Below are 14,012 nucleotides of genomic sequence, written 5' to 3'. Positions count from 1 at the left end.
TTCAAAGTGAACACTATCTAAAGCATTTTCTTTTGTTGCCACATTAAGATAAATGTATTTGCATCTTTACGTGTAATTTAGCTGACTGAAAGTGTAAATTTATCAAAAAGGTTAAATATTTCTTATCCACATTTCTTGAATGTGCCAATCATCATCCTTTTAAGTCTGAGGTCACTCATATCTCCTAGTGCGATAAATTTGGTTAAGGAAAAAAAGTAAACACAATCTTGCGAGCACACAAAATAGCCGTGCAAGGACCTTGTAGCGTAAGGCAGAGTTAAAGTGAATACAAAAGTTAAAAGAAGATATGCTATATATACTTGTTATATATATCTAAACCTTTACAAGTTTTCTTGATCACTCAAGAAACGGTCACAGCTACAATCACAGGATGATGGCAATCCTCTTATTTAGATTTCTGATAAATAAATATTTCTGCTGTCCCTGCCTCAACAGGAAGAAAAATGCAGTATTTACTTTAAATGATGTAACAGTAACAGATGGCTGACCCAACAACTATTAGCCCGATCTTTCACTGAAATGGTCACTGCTGGAGTCCAACATGGATGTTAAACAACTCTTTCTGTCAACTGATTGGTCCAAGCAAGCCTTTCTGCGTCAAAGGGAGTTAAGACGAAGTAGCTTTAGTGGTATTTTTAACATTTTGTTGCTGATTTATTTTAGATTTGTGTCTTTGTTATTCAATCAAAATACTCACTATTTTCAACCCCCCAAATTTTTACTTCAATAAAAATAACCATTTACTGAGTCTCAACTACATTTTTGCATTCAAACTCCTTCTTGTTTGACTGTAAAGTTTTTTTGGGTGTAGGGATTTAAAAAAAAAAAAGAAATAAATACATATTTTAATTGAGGTGACCTTTTTTGGATTGAATAAAAAATACATATTTAACTCCATAATGTTTGGGCCACCAAACTGGCCAAAACAAGTGAAACAAAAGTGAGGAAAAAAAGGTCCGGAAATGGAGAAGGTCATGTCGAGACAAGTTTATCATCTCTTAGCAGATGTTTCCTTTGCAAATACTTTTAGTAATGATGTCACATCAGGGATCATATTTCCAGGTCAAATTGGAGATATTTAATATGTTAAATTCACATTAGGAAAAAGTATATTCATCTCTTGGCTGTCACCTTTGGATGTCATAAAAAAAAGTTGACGCAGTAAAGATCAAAACAGGGTGTGTGTCAGATAGCAGCCAACCCACATTGAAGTTTTTTTCTTTTTTTTTTTCCTCGCTCATGGTAGAGTGAAGTTTAAGCGACAGTGTGAGCAGCTGTATGCGGGTCAAAGGCGCAAAAACCATGGGGAAATATTTATTTTTGTTGCTTCTATCACTATGTTTAGGTGGTACTCTCCAGAAGAAAGGTAAGAGAAAACATTGAATTGAAAGGGATTTTTTTATTTTTATGGATTATGTAATATGCTTGCTTCATTTTGGCTTTTGTCACTCGATTTAAGGGAAAGGTTTGGTCCAGAGTGTGTCTTGCACAATTCCAAAGTATTTCTATTGTGTTTTCAAGGCTGAGCTTGCTAGAACACATTGTAGATTGCTTCACATTTGCTTTTCATTTAAAGTTTGATTAAATCTGGGTTTTATATTGTTATACTGATGTGTTTTTTGAGACAAAAATATTTAGTGTCAACTTACACTAGAATGAAATAAATATAAATCTGGATAGTTTTTAACATCTTTCATTGCCAGCATATCCATAAAGTATTAAAAGTATGTGTTGTGGTAGTATTTAGTAAATGATGGAAATGTGGTAGTCTTATTAAACATTCTCATTGACAGTAAAAGCATTTTTTTGGTAACACTAATTTGTTTTTCTTTAGTTTTAATAATGTAAAAAATGTATCCTCCTATTTATGTAGTCTTATACATATATAATGACAATTCAATTTATTTCTATTGTTTCTATTTTTATATTAATCAAGTACTTTTATCCTATAATTGATGTATATCTATATAAGTAAATTAAAATTGGTGTTTATGGGAAGGCTGTCATCTAATAATTTCATGTCAGGGTCATTGAAAGCAATAGACGTCCAATCTTTTTGGACTGTGAGGGCTTTAGTCACTGTCCCTGTTTTTTCTATATTAAAAATATATTCTGTAATATGTTGGCAGGTAAAAGGAAATCGGCCATTCACGAAAGCAAGAACACATCTGACATTTTTTCCCCTAGAACCTTTAAAGGCCAACTACTAGCCCAAACCCGCATCATCTCCGTGAACGGGACACCCCTTCCATTACACTCGCCTCCGAAACTTCGGTTGCTAAGCAACAGCACAGTTGGGTACCTGTCTGGCAGGCTGAGCACCAAAGTCCTCCCTGCTGTGTACATGGTGGCAGTAGCCGTGGGGTTCCCGGCCAATGTGGCTGTTCTGAGTGCGCTGGTCGCCAAAGTTCGCAAGGTGTCGTCGGCCATCCTCTATAGCAGCCTGGCCGCTTCCGACCTTCTCCTGCTGGGTTCCCTCTTTTTCAAGGCCCACTACCATCTCCAGGGCAACCACTGGGCACTGGGTGAAGTGGCCTGCCGGGTTGTCACTGCATGTTTCTATGGCAACCTCTACTGCTCGGCGCACACTTTGGCCTGCATCAGCATCCAGCGATACCTGGCAGTGGTGCACCCCTTCACCTACAAGCGGCTCCCAAAGCGCTTCTACGCCGCCTGGACAACGGTGGCCATGTGGGGGGTATTCGCCGCCGCCGCCCTTCCCCAACTGATGGTGCGGCAGAGCTTTCTCATCCCCGAACTGGGCCGGGTCACCTGCCACGATGTCCTGCCACTTGATCTTGGATCCCACGCTTTTTTGCTCCACTACAACCTCATCTTGACGTTGGCAGGTCTCCTGATACCGCTAGCCGTGACGGTTCTGTGCTACGGTCGAATTATGTGTGAGTTGCAGCGATCCCATCTGGATTGGAACATCTACATGAAGGCCAGCTCGCTAGTGTTCGCCATCTTTCTGGTGTGCTTCACGCCCGCTGGGGTAGTGCACTTCATTCATTATGTGCAGCTTTTTGTGGACGGCACTGAGGGTTCATACGTGGTTTTCAATGTGGCCCTGTGTCTGTGTTACATACACGCCTGTTTGGACCCCTTTCTCTTTTTGCTCATGTCCAAATCTGTCAGATCCAGTTTGTCCTACATCACGTTTAAGCCAAGAAGCATCAGCACGTCCTCCTAAAAAAAAATGTTTGGAGAACATCATTTTATGGTCAATGGCACTAAAAACGTTAATAGGACGGAGTAGGAATAGGTAATAAGTCTATTGTTCATAGGAATAAGTCTATTGTGTTGATTTTTTAAATGTTATTCTTTTGCAAATTGTTGCTTCTTTTCACCATTTTATGTCATCATATACGGGTATTTTGATGAATTAATTACAGAACTGGAAAATCTTATTTTATTAGTCATGTAGTATAACAAAAAGAGCCCTAAAACATGACCTGACCTGCAACATGAAATTATGAGTCGACAATGTTGCCGCAAAATAAGTTTTCTTTTGACTCAAATATGAAAACATGTAAGTGTAAGTGTATGAGCAGGACCCTCATACACATGTATATAATTTCCTGAACTCTTTGTGTAGACATAAAGAAGTATAATGAATATTTTTTTTCTTAAATGTATTGTTTTTGTTGTTCTTTTCTCAGGTGCCTTACATTTTCACTTTTCATTTCTCATAAAACATGTCTGTATTTGCAGTATGTTGTTGCAAAGTGGAACATTTTAAGGGGCTGTATTTTGTGTGATTGCTATTTTAGTCATATATAGGGTTGTTGTCCATTTGTAGCTTAGGTCTCTCATGGAAGAGGCATTTTCCGGTTTCCTGTAACAGGAAACAGCAATACACGCCCGCAATCACAAATCCCAAGACAGGACTAGAGAGCAAAAACAGTCAGGCTGGTCCATTTCTGTAACTTGGTTCTATTTAAATAAAGCATATTCAATTGCTGGAATGGATGCATGATAACTAATTTAATTTAGAATAACAAGTGAGTGGCCTAAAAGAGTATCCATATCCATATGTTGAATTAACTCGAAATATTTGCCAAAATGAACATCCAAATAGTTAAAAGTTAGAACAGTTCCAATCAGTACAAAAACTTTTTTTAGTCGAAAACATTTTTTGTCTATTTCAGGTCCAGTTAATGAAGATTTTTTTCACGGGTCTATCAGTTACAATGTGAATTATGTGACTAATCTCAAAGTGTTACTTTTATAATATCATGGTGGACTCAGTCTGTCAACAGCACCACCTTCTGAATAAAAAAAAGAAGATAATTCAGTTCAGTTCAAATGAGACATTTTATACAGACACCAGAGTGATCAATATTCACACGGCATTCACCGCATACACTTTTTCTTATTAAAATAAGTCATCCAGGCGCGCGGGTAGAACATCTTTGCAAAAAACGACATGTACATTGAAGAGGGACGTCCAGAAAGAGGGAAAAAGAAAAGATTACAGACCACATTAAAGGACATTTTCCAACAAACATGCAGGGAATTGTTAATTGGAAACAGCAATGTTTCAAAAGGACATATGTATCGTCAAAATGATCGCATATGGTTAAGCTGGATTTGGATCATGATGGATATTAGAGGCCAATTATGAAAAGAAAATGACATTAAAATGTTTAGCAAGTTTGTTTTGAATTGGATTTCACATTGCGGGATACGACTGAGTAAAAATAATAATAGTAATACAGATTAAATTAACATTTCTATTGTGTTTTAAATTTTGCGAGTGAACTGAGCTATGTTTAATGCAAAAATATCATCTCTATTGTTCTTAACTTGGGCCGGATTGAGAATAAATAGACCCACAAAAAGTATATATGTTATAAATTCACAAGGGTCCTTGACAGGAATACTGCTCAGAGATTTTGTTCAATAATTACGAGATTTCAGCAATGCCTGCAATACAAGTGACTCAATTTATTCTGTCTGTGTATTTTTTTCTATTTCTAATTGTATGGCCTACATGACTCAAAATGTGTGGTCTTAATAGGATTAAGTTCATTCTTTTTAAATGACTCAAAATAGCCACATGGCCCATAAAGGGGATAAACTCTTGTCTCAAGGCACCACTGTATAGTTAGGTTGAACAAATAAATGGTCTTTGCATGAAGTAATCACAACAATTTATGGAGACAAAGGCATGAATATCAAAGATAAAACTCCATCACAACTCGCATTCAACTGGTGTGCTAAACGTTTGGCATGGAATAGATGCAACAAAGCAGCAAAGCCTCCCAAGAGGCACTAAAGCCTTTAAGGCTTTTTTTTTTTTTTACTAGGACAGGACAAAGAAAAAGACAGAAATAGGGAAAAGAGGTCAAGAGCGAATGGTCACACGAGGAAGAGTACACGGCTGGTAAAAGGCAGAAAATGTAAACATTTTTTTGTTTTATGTCACGATAAAAATGGTGCTGCTCCTTCATATTTACTCTCAAGAAAAGGTATGAAAACGAGGATAGGAATTTAGTAGGAAAGTCCAGAAAATAATTTGGGTAAATCTACAGTTTTTTTAAATGGAAAATCAAGAATATGCAATGGTAAGATATTAAAATGCTTGATTTGGGGATGCAATGTTGATATTTAGCAATAAAGAATAGGCTTTGCATGAAACAGATATTTAGCGACAGAATTATAAGTTTTGCAATGAAAATGGAAACTTTTCAAATTCAAATGCCTCTTTTTTTTGTAAAAAACAAACATTAGATTCTGCAATAAAATCGGAAATAAACTTTGACATGAAAAGACTGGAATTTGCGGCTTAAAAATGAAGTATGGCATGATAATGCTACATTTTTCAGTGGAAGAAAATATACATACGAACCATTGAGTGGAAAATCCTACTAAATTCTCGCAAGGATGACTTATATGACTCACATAAATTAAATTAAACAACAACAAAAAAGTATAAAATATTTACACTTTCACGCTACAGATTTTCAGACTAAAGTCTTTTGACTTAAAGAAAAATAAATAAACTTAGTGAGAAAATAAATGCATTTTCACTGCTCAATCAAATCTATTTATCTGCATTATTTCCCCCCATTTCCCTTCTTTTAATTAAATAAACAACAGCGTGTTGTTAGGCAGCTATGTTGGAGGCATATGACTCTTTGCGAGGGTCGTAAAGCAGCTTTGTGGCGTATTTTTCAATCCATGAATGGTTGAGACGCCACATTTTTCTCTAGTCCCATTTAATGTGTTTTGTTGTGTAAACGCAGTTTTTAGTGACTTACAGTGCAGAAATGATGGAGTAATGTGAAGCTAGCAACTTTGACATCAATGTTTCCATTTGAATGTAGATGGAAGGAATAGTGGCACAGGCCAAGGGATAGCAACAAACAAAAGCGGTGCTGCGCAGTTACATGAGAACGTTAGCGCGCGTGTCGGGTAGTCGCAGGCCCACCAGACCGCCGCAGACCAGCACAGATGACGCCAGAAGTATAGGGATGGCTTTGGTGATGCCCACCAGAGAGCCGAAGATTAGGTTGCCCAGCACGGCCGCCAGCTTGCACATGGCGTTGCAGAAACCAAAACCTGTGCCTCTGCAGACCCAGAATTAAAGTTAATATCCTTATCCATAAAATATTTAGGTAAAAATATATTTTGATCCAGACTTTATTTTAGGTTAGATATTTTCAAATGACATGTGAATCCTTTTTTAAAGGATATAATGGCTTTTCTTTTGTCATTTTGTATCAAGGGGAAAGCTATTGAGATGAAAAGTTACCATGTATAAATGTTTTTTTTTTTTTTTTTATGGAACAAATGAAAAAAACATTTTACCTTCTGTCAGTCGGGTAGAGCTCTGTGGTGACCACATCCAGGGAGTTCCATGCAGAGATGCTGAGGCCATTGTAAAGGCACAGCATGAAGATCATCATTGATTCACTGGTGCCGAACCACAAGAAGAAGCAGCTGATGCCCGACAGCACCATGGAGCCCCCTGAAGATGCCCAAAAGATAAATGACTGATCTCGGTTGATGGCAGAAGAGAATACAGTCAAGACTTTCTTTCCAAAAAATGTGGCAATTTTAGCAGTATTATTCCAATCCAAATCACAATAGCAAAATATGGGGTGATTTTTTATCTTTTATTTACTGGACATTGCCACCATCTTGTTAAACTGTAGTTTGTTTTAGATAATAAGAGTATATATAGCTTGCTGTGAAAGCATACCCAACATGCTGAGACGGCCTATTTTGTCCATGAGGAGGGCGGAGACGATGTTGCCAGGCAGCACGGCTAACGTTCCCAGAAAGTTGACAAAGTAGACCCAGTAGGCGCTGTAGTCATCGTCAAAGGTCATTTGACAGCCAGTCTTGTTGTGGTGGAAGGAGCTGTTGATCACCTTGGAGTTTGTCAGCTTGGTGTCGTCGATATCTGCCAAAGAGAGGCCATTAGTTTGTTTTGGGATATTCATATTTGTTAAAAACTAAGCATTTTAGATTCAACAAAGGACTTGCAATATTTTCAGATGCACACTTTCATGCCTAAATGATGACATTGTTTCTTAAATGTGTTTAAATACATTCATATGGGACAGGGCTCTCAAATTTTGGACCCACAGGAGAGTATAATGCAGCCTCCATTTCCAATTCTCCCTGATTACAGTCATTTTATTTTAAATAGCAAAGATCAAAATCTTAGATAATTGGACCTACAGTGCACACTAATGTTGTTCCTTCCACCCTCACACTCTTGGCATGTTGCTCGGGGGTCTCAAAAGAGACTTCATTTCCCATGGTACATTGCCGGCGGCTTACGTGCATTTTCCCTTTCCACGTTCAGCACTTTTTTTTCTGAATGCTGCAAGGGAAATCATTTGAAGGCCCAGACTCCCAGAGGGTCTGAATCAGCTTCAGTTTCTTTTTCCGCCTTCTCTTTCCCTTGCCTTTCAATTCCTTTCTGCTTGCACGTCTGAAACCTTTTTCCTTGCACTGTTTGCAAGCCGTGGAGTTTCCTAACGAGCGCACACCATGCTCCAGCTTGGACTGAACGTACCTGTGTTGTAAAAGAAGGAGTCGATAAAGGTGCAGTTTTTGAACGAGGAACCCACAGAAGAAACATCTTCGAAGTAGCAGTTGAGGAAAGAGGAGTTGAAGAAGGAGACCGCCTTAAATTTCATGCTGATGAACCTGGCCAGATGAAAAGTCATTGTGATAACATATCTTTTCTCTGTATGCGTAAAAGTCATAAGTAGCAATAGTGGCATCAAATACGTAAGCCCAGGAGATAAGGCTTTTCATTTCCTGGTAAAGGTGGAGATAAAGGAGGATCAATGTGAACTCTCATGACAAATAGTGAGAAAAAGGCCCCCCGACATGTTGAGGTGAACACCCTATGAAACCAACCAGTTGGTTTTATTACCTGTCGTTGAGAAAAACGCCATTTCTGTGGATCTGGTTTTCCAGGGTGAAGTTGAAGGTGAAGTCTTCGATGCGTTCGTTGGTGTGGATCTTCACCCGGGAGGCGTAATCGTCGGCCTGCAGGTGCTTGATTACGTCGGGGAACCACACGGATAGGCCGTAGAACCTGTGGTTTGGGGACAATGAGTGACTGTCAAGGTTGAATTTGAATTTCTATTTCCTGCATCTGATTTTCTAAAGAATTTGTACGGGTGACAATAGAGATTTTAGCAAGAAGCAAACTTTTTGAAAGAATAAACATTAGTTGTCTTACCCAAAAGAGAGTGTAAACCAAACTACAGCCAGTTTTACGGTGTTGTCTTTTACTGGGTAATCAAAGCATTTCTTGAAAGTAGAACAGATCTGTTTATAAAAAGAAAGAAAAATAAGTCATTTAGTATATCGCTCACATAGTGAAATATAATATGATTTACTTCAAACTGAAACTGACCCCTCGGATCTCTGCCTTTACTTTGGAAAGAGCCTTGAGCACCGGATTGGTCGACTCGCTCTGCATTTCCACCAACTCATCAAATAGTTTGGGTATCTTAATCCGGTTGACCTGCAGAGGGAGGTAGCCATCAGTCTTTTGGGTTTTTACTGCAGAGAAGCGCTCAGAAGTGAGGTTAATTCACTCACGGTGAAGACTCTCTCGGGTTCTCCTCGAGCTCGCATGTTGATGTCATGGATGTGCTTGAGAACCATCCAGGCCTCATCGTGTTTGCCCCTCTGGTTGACAGATTGGGCAAAATGGTTATTTGGAAATAAAGTTCCCCAATGTTTAGACTCATTGACAGCCATTGACGATCTAACTTATGTCCATTCTGAAGTTTTACTTGAAAGTGCAATAACGCTCATGTTTTGGGAGTAGGGTACTTACAGTATGCACATGGCTGTACTCACTCACCTGTAAGAAGAACCGGGGGCTCTCAGGCATGAAGGTGAGCGCCACCACCGCTGAGACGCAGGGCAGAGCACACACCACCACAAACACTCGCCAGCTGTGGAACTGGTAAGCCGAGCCCATGCTAAAACTCCAACCTGTACACAAAGTGTCAAAGCATGATCAGGCCATCAACTCTAGCATCAACAATTAAACCTAGAAAAAGACATAAAACACTTCAGGGCCAATCATTTGCATTGTAATTCATTGTGTTGTATTGAAATAAGGATATGTGGCATATCCCTGTATCCCAATTCATTGTATCTAAATGCATGGTGCCTATGTCTTGTGCTCAACTTGGAATACAAGTCTCTTGCGCTAAAACATCATCAAGGAAGAATGAATTACAACGACTTATCGTAGCCCTTAACAATCAATTAAAATAATCATAGTTGATAATAAAACATCTGATATTATAGACAAATTCATGGTATGTTAGATTTAGAAGACGTGAGGCCGTGTGAGCTTCCTTCAGCCAGTCCAGTAAAAAGCTCATTAGGTGGATTCCAGCTATAATGGACTGTCGGCGATGGCTGACTGGTTGCGATACTCAACGTGATTAATGTGGCTACCCTAAAGTAAGTGAGAACGGCTTCGACGCGCGCGAACAAACACACCCCCGAAACACACAAGAGCATCCAGACATATCGAACTTACACTGCAACAAACACACATTTAATACTGGTCACAGCAGCAGCTTTTTAGAGACTATAAAAATGGCACCATACACGCAATCACATACTCATCCAAAGACACACACACGCACACTTGCATCTGGCCTTTATTCACCAAGAGTCAATGCAAAGAGCACTGCGGCGAAACCCAGTGCCTACATACCACTGCATCTTGCAGGAAAAATAAAAAAGGTAAGAACCACTGTAGTTTAATCAATTGACCACAATTATGATCCTGTCGCATATACATTAAGAAAATGTGAATCTAAATTAATTAAATGAATACATAATTGAAACACACACTGGTGAGGCTCCAAGTAACAATATAAAGTAGATTGTTGTCCCTGCTTAGTATTTATTTAATTGCATTTCATTGACAGTGAGCAAAGTCCAATTAATTTAAACTTGGAGGACTGGCTGTGAATGGTCATTTTTTAGTGCTATTGGCGGTGCTTAACGTCCAATCCATTTTGACTGCTTGGCCAGAGGAAATAATGTTATTTTCAATGTAAGCCAATGCGTCAAATGAGTGGCCTATAAGGGTAAAAAAAAAATCACAATTTGTGCATGAAAGGGTAGAAAATGTAACTGTAGAATAGGCCAGCCAGACCAGTGGTTGATGGTGATTCAATAGTCGATGCACGTTTTCACTTCTCATAATCTTTACTGTCACCTTTCTCTATAACTTTAGTTTTGTCCTGGAAGTGGCTCCTTTTTCTTCAAGTGCGTTTCTTACGACTCCCCAGATAAGTGCTCCGCCCAGGTGAGGTACTTCATCAGCGTGGCTCGTTATATATCGAACGCCTTCCAGCATTCCATTAAAGCGACTAAGCCGTTGTTTCTCTCTTAGCCTGCCGCCCCGCATCCTTTCACCTTTCCATTATCCCTCACAGTGGCTTCATAAATCATGTGCTTGATGCACCCCTATCCCTGGCACCATAATAATTATAGGATTATTACATTATATTATGATTTCCTGTATGTACTTTAGAATTTATTTTATCAACACTATTTTTATATAGTCATAAAGTCCTCAAATGCTTTATGTATATTTGTAAACCCCTTGGCTGCCATTATCAGTGATAGATGTCCAAAAGGATTGGATGTCGACTAGCGATAACCTAGTTGATAAAAGGATGATTGGACGCCACATGATTAGATGCCTAGCATTGTCAATGGCAATGAGTAACTAAATGTTTATCCGGATAACCTTCTGAATTTTTTTAAGTTACGGATTGCTTTTAACCCCTTGACGCACCCCCTCCATTGTTGTTTACACTCTTGCTTCTCTTTCTAACCGCTTATCACTCCACCTTTCCATTATCCCTTCTAGAAGGTTCATAAATCAAGTGTACCCGATAAACCTGGATGCCAATCATGTCCCATTAATCTCTTTTGCTACTCAACATTGAATCGCAGCTCATCCACAGACATGTCAGCTTAAACTAGACTTTTTTAAAAGTCCTGTACACAAGCACAAATAAACCTAAGACACACCAACAAATGCAATTGGTCGTCATAAAAAGTGCATTACAACATCAATGAGGAAACATTTTTCTTGGCACAGCGTACTTCTAGTATGAGCTTGCATTGTGCGATTTATAACTTAAGAGACATTTAGTCGATTCACAAACAAGTCAATCAGCAAGAAGTTTAGAAAATCAATGAAAGTCTCCCATGAGATAGTCTGCTGCTAAAACCTATAATGATGAAGTACTGACCCCAAAACTCTATGTTATGTATATTTTTCCTGTGCAAAATATATTTAAATTGTGAAAATATATTACTGTACTATTTGCACAAATTAAGTACAAGCTCCATAGGGTTTAAGTCTACAAATGGAACTGCTTCTCAGTTGTTTGCCTGTGGAAACTGTAACTTTGAAACATTTTGTTATGGATCACTACATTGCAAAAGTTTTGAAAATCCACTACCAAAAGGAGTTTATGTGTAAAAACTTGACCCATCATTAGCGTAAAGAATGAATCCCTGGCTACCACATCACCACCTGCTTGTTTTTTGCATGGGTGCCCGAGGGTACCGGGAGAGCGGGACATATTTGCTAAACGATCTCACATGTTGCTTTTTATTGGCATCACTGCAGTAGAGAGCATCCTGCACGCTCCATTTCTGTTTGCAGCAATGCGACAGCGGTGGAGTTTTACCTCTTTTTGGCTTTAAAGGACCTCTTTCTATATCTTGTATACTTTTTATAGAAGGGGTAGGAAATCATCATAAAACTCTGGTGGTCGTTTGGTTTTTCCAGGTCATCGTTTAGCATACAGGCCGTTTTAATATTTTTATAAATAGTTACTCACCATAGTGCGGGATGATGGCCCATGCCATTGCTGAGGCGTAGATCCCACCTATCATCCAGAACATACAGAGCCAGCTCAAGTGTTCGCCACGCTTCTCTCGGGCCAACACTTCGGCAAAGTATGAAAACACAATTGGCACTGCGCCTCCAATCCTGTGAAGAGTCCGTCAGGGTTAGCTATTGACAATTTCAGAAGCTATCAACTTTAATAGCTCACAGACGAATTTGGTGCACTACTATCCTTGTCATCGTGCCAATTTATCATATGGTTCTGTAATGACCGACTCACCCGAATCCTGAAAGCATGCGGCAAAAGAGGAAGGTGCTGTAGCCTTGCACAAAGGAGGAGAGGAAAGCGAAGAAGCCATTGGTCGACAAGGATATCAGCAGGCACTGTTTCCGACCCAATTTATCCGACAGACCACCCCAAAAGAAGGCGCCGAACATCATCCCCAGGTACACAATACTGCCTGAAATGAAAAGTAGGGTATTGTTACTTTTCTCCCAAAAGCATTTTACATTATGCTTCTCACTAAGATCCTGCAAATTTATCAACTATGACTTCCCACTCATCCACAATGAGTCAGTAATTGTCAATCCAAAGGGAGGATATACAAAATAAAATAAAATACATTTCGGAATGTTGTACGGAGCATGAAATTTTTTAGATTTCTTTTATATGCCGGAAAAATAATTTGTGAAATCAGTCTGTAGTACAGGGTCACTTGACTACAAGAAGTCCTGGTCAGTTCGTAGCTGGGACAGGGCAGTGTTGGAGAACGTGGTTGTCAGGTATATAAATAATGGGGTCGCTCTCAACGTGCTAATAAAAATTCTAATGTCTAAGGAAGGTGGGGGTGAGGTCTCCTCTTTTTTACTTCTGCCCTCTCTCTTGCACTGTGTTTGCAGTGATGGGACAGATAGGCCAAAAGTAAAACGCTCTTATCGAGCTGCGCAGACACCGCGCCAAGAGCCAACCATTCATTACGGGGCGACAGCTGTTAAGCTTGCCACTGCGGGAGGAGGCCATACCAGCTAACCGACTGGTTGGCTGAGCGATGCGTAAATGAAACCAAGAAAAAATTCAAAAGTGCAGAAAAAGCAGAGGTCTACGTAAGACGGAACAAACAATGCGGGATGGGCTGCAGGCAGGACGCTTTACAGAAGCATCGCCTCATTTGTTTTATGGCGGAGCTCATGCCGAGTTAAGGTGTGTAATTAAGGGAGGTGTAAGACGGGGGTGGGGTTATGGGCCGAGATTGGATTTGTTATTTCCTATGGGGTTCAGGGAAAGGTCAGAAATGTAAATACTGACTCAACACAAGAGGTGAGGATAAAATACTGTACTGCTATTGCTTGGATTTTGATGAAGCACCCTCGTCAACAAGTAATGATCAAGAAAAAAGGTAAATGTTGCATTGTTTGAGTTTTTCTTGCCTTGAAACTCATTGAAAGATGCTGTCTCAAATTTGAGAGTGCAGACTTAAAATTACCAGAGATAAAAAAAAGGGCAAAATATACATAAAAAGCTCTTTGAAAAATGAATAAAAAACTTTTGAGATCTATATAGTGTTTTGTAATAGAAGAGGATGGCATTCACTGGAATGATGCACAACTT

The 14,012-nt window shown here is 39.2% G+C and overlaps 2 protein-coding genes across 5 annotated transcripts in view; one reads left to right on the top strand and one right to left on the bottom strand.

The window, feature by feature from the left end:
* Positions 1–1,109: 1,109 nt before the first annotated feature.
* Positions 1,110–3,989, top strand: LOC144210229 (proteinase-activated receptor 3-like). Its single transcript, XM_077736775.1, has 2 exons — positions 1,110–1,387; positions 2,151–3,989. The coding sequence occupies exons 1-2, from the start codon at positions 1,300–1,302 to the stop codon at positions 3,212–3,214; spliced, it is 1,152 nt and encodes a 383-aa protein (XP_077592901.1). The 5' UTR covers positions 1,110–1,299; the 3' UTR covers positions 3,215–3,989.
* Positions 3,990–5,827: 1,838 nt separating this feature from the next.
* The window catches only part of LOC144210227 (synaptic vesicle glycoprotein 2C-like), a 21,669-nt gene continuing 13,484 nt past the window's right edge, over positions 5,828–14,012 (bottom strand). For all 4 annotated transcript variants that reach the window (XM_077736773.1, XM_077736771.1, XM_077736772.1 and 1 more), the window contains 11 exons: positions 12,684–12,864; positions 12,396–12,547; positions 9,368–9,501; positions 9,100–9,189; positions 8,912–9,022; positions 8,735–8,823; positions 8,423–8,587; positions 8,057–8,190; positions 7,232–7,435; positions 6,838–6,997; positions 5,828–6,596 (listed from right to left, as the gene is read on the bottom strand). In XM_077736773.1, the coding sequence (XP_077592899.1) occupies positions 6,413–6,596; positions 6,838–6,997; positions 7,232–7,435; positions 8,057–8,190; positions 8,423–8,587; positions 8,735–8,823; positions 8,912–9,022; positions 9,100–9,189; positions 9,368–9,501; positions 12,396–12,547; positions 12,684–12,864 (1,604 nt within the window). In that variant the 3' untranslated portion in view covers positions 5,828–6,412. The remainder of the gene's footprint in view (positions 6,597–6,837; positions 6,998–7,231; positions 7,436–8,056; positions 8,191–8,422; positions 8,588–8,734; positions 8,824–8,911; positions 9,023–9,099; positions 9,190–9,367; positions 9,502–12,395; positions 12,548–12,683; positions 12,865–14,012) is intronic.

Source organism: Stigmatopora nigra, chromosome 17 (assembly GCF_051989575.1).
Source record: "Stigmatopora nigra isolate UIUO_SnigA chromosome 17, RoL_Snig_1.1, whole genome shotgun sequence".
Classification (NCBI taxonomy): Eukaryota; Metazoa; Chordata; class Actinopteri; order Syngnathiformes; family Syngnathidae; genus Stigmatopora; species Stigmatopora nigra.
This window is presented reverse-complemented; position numbering and strand designations above follow the sequence as displayed.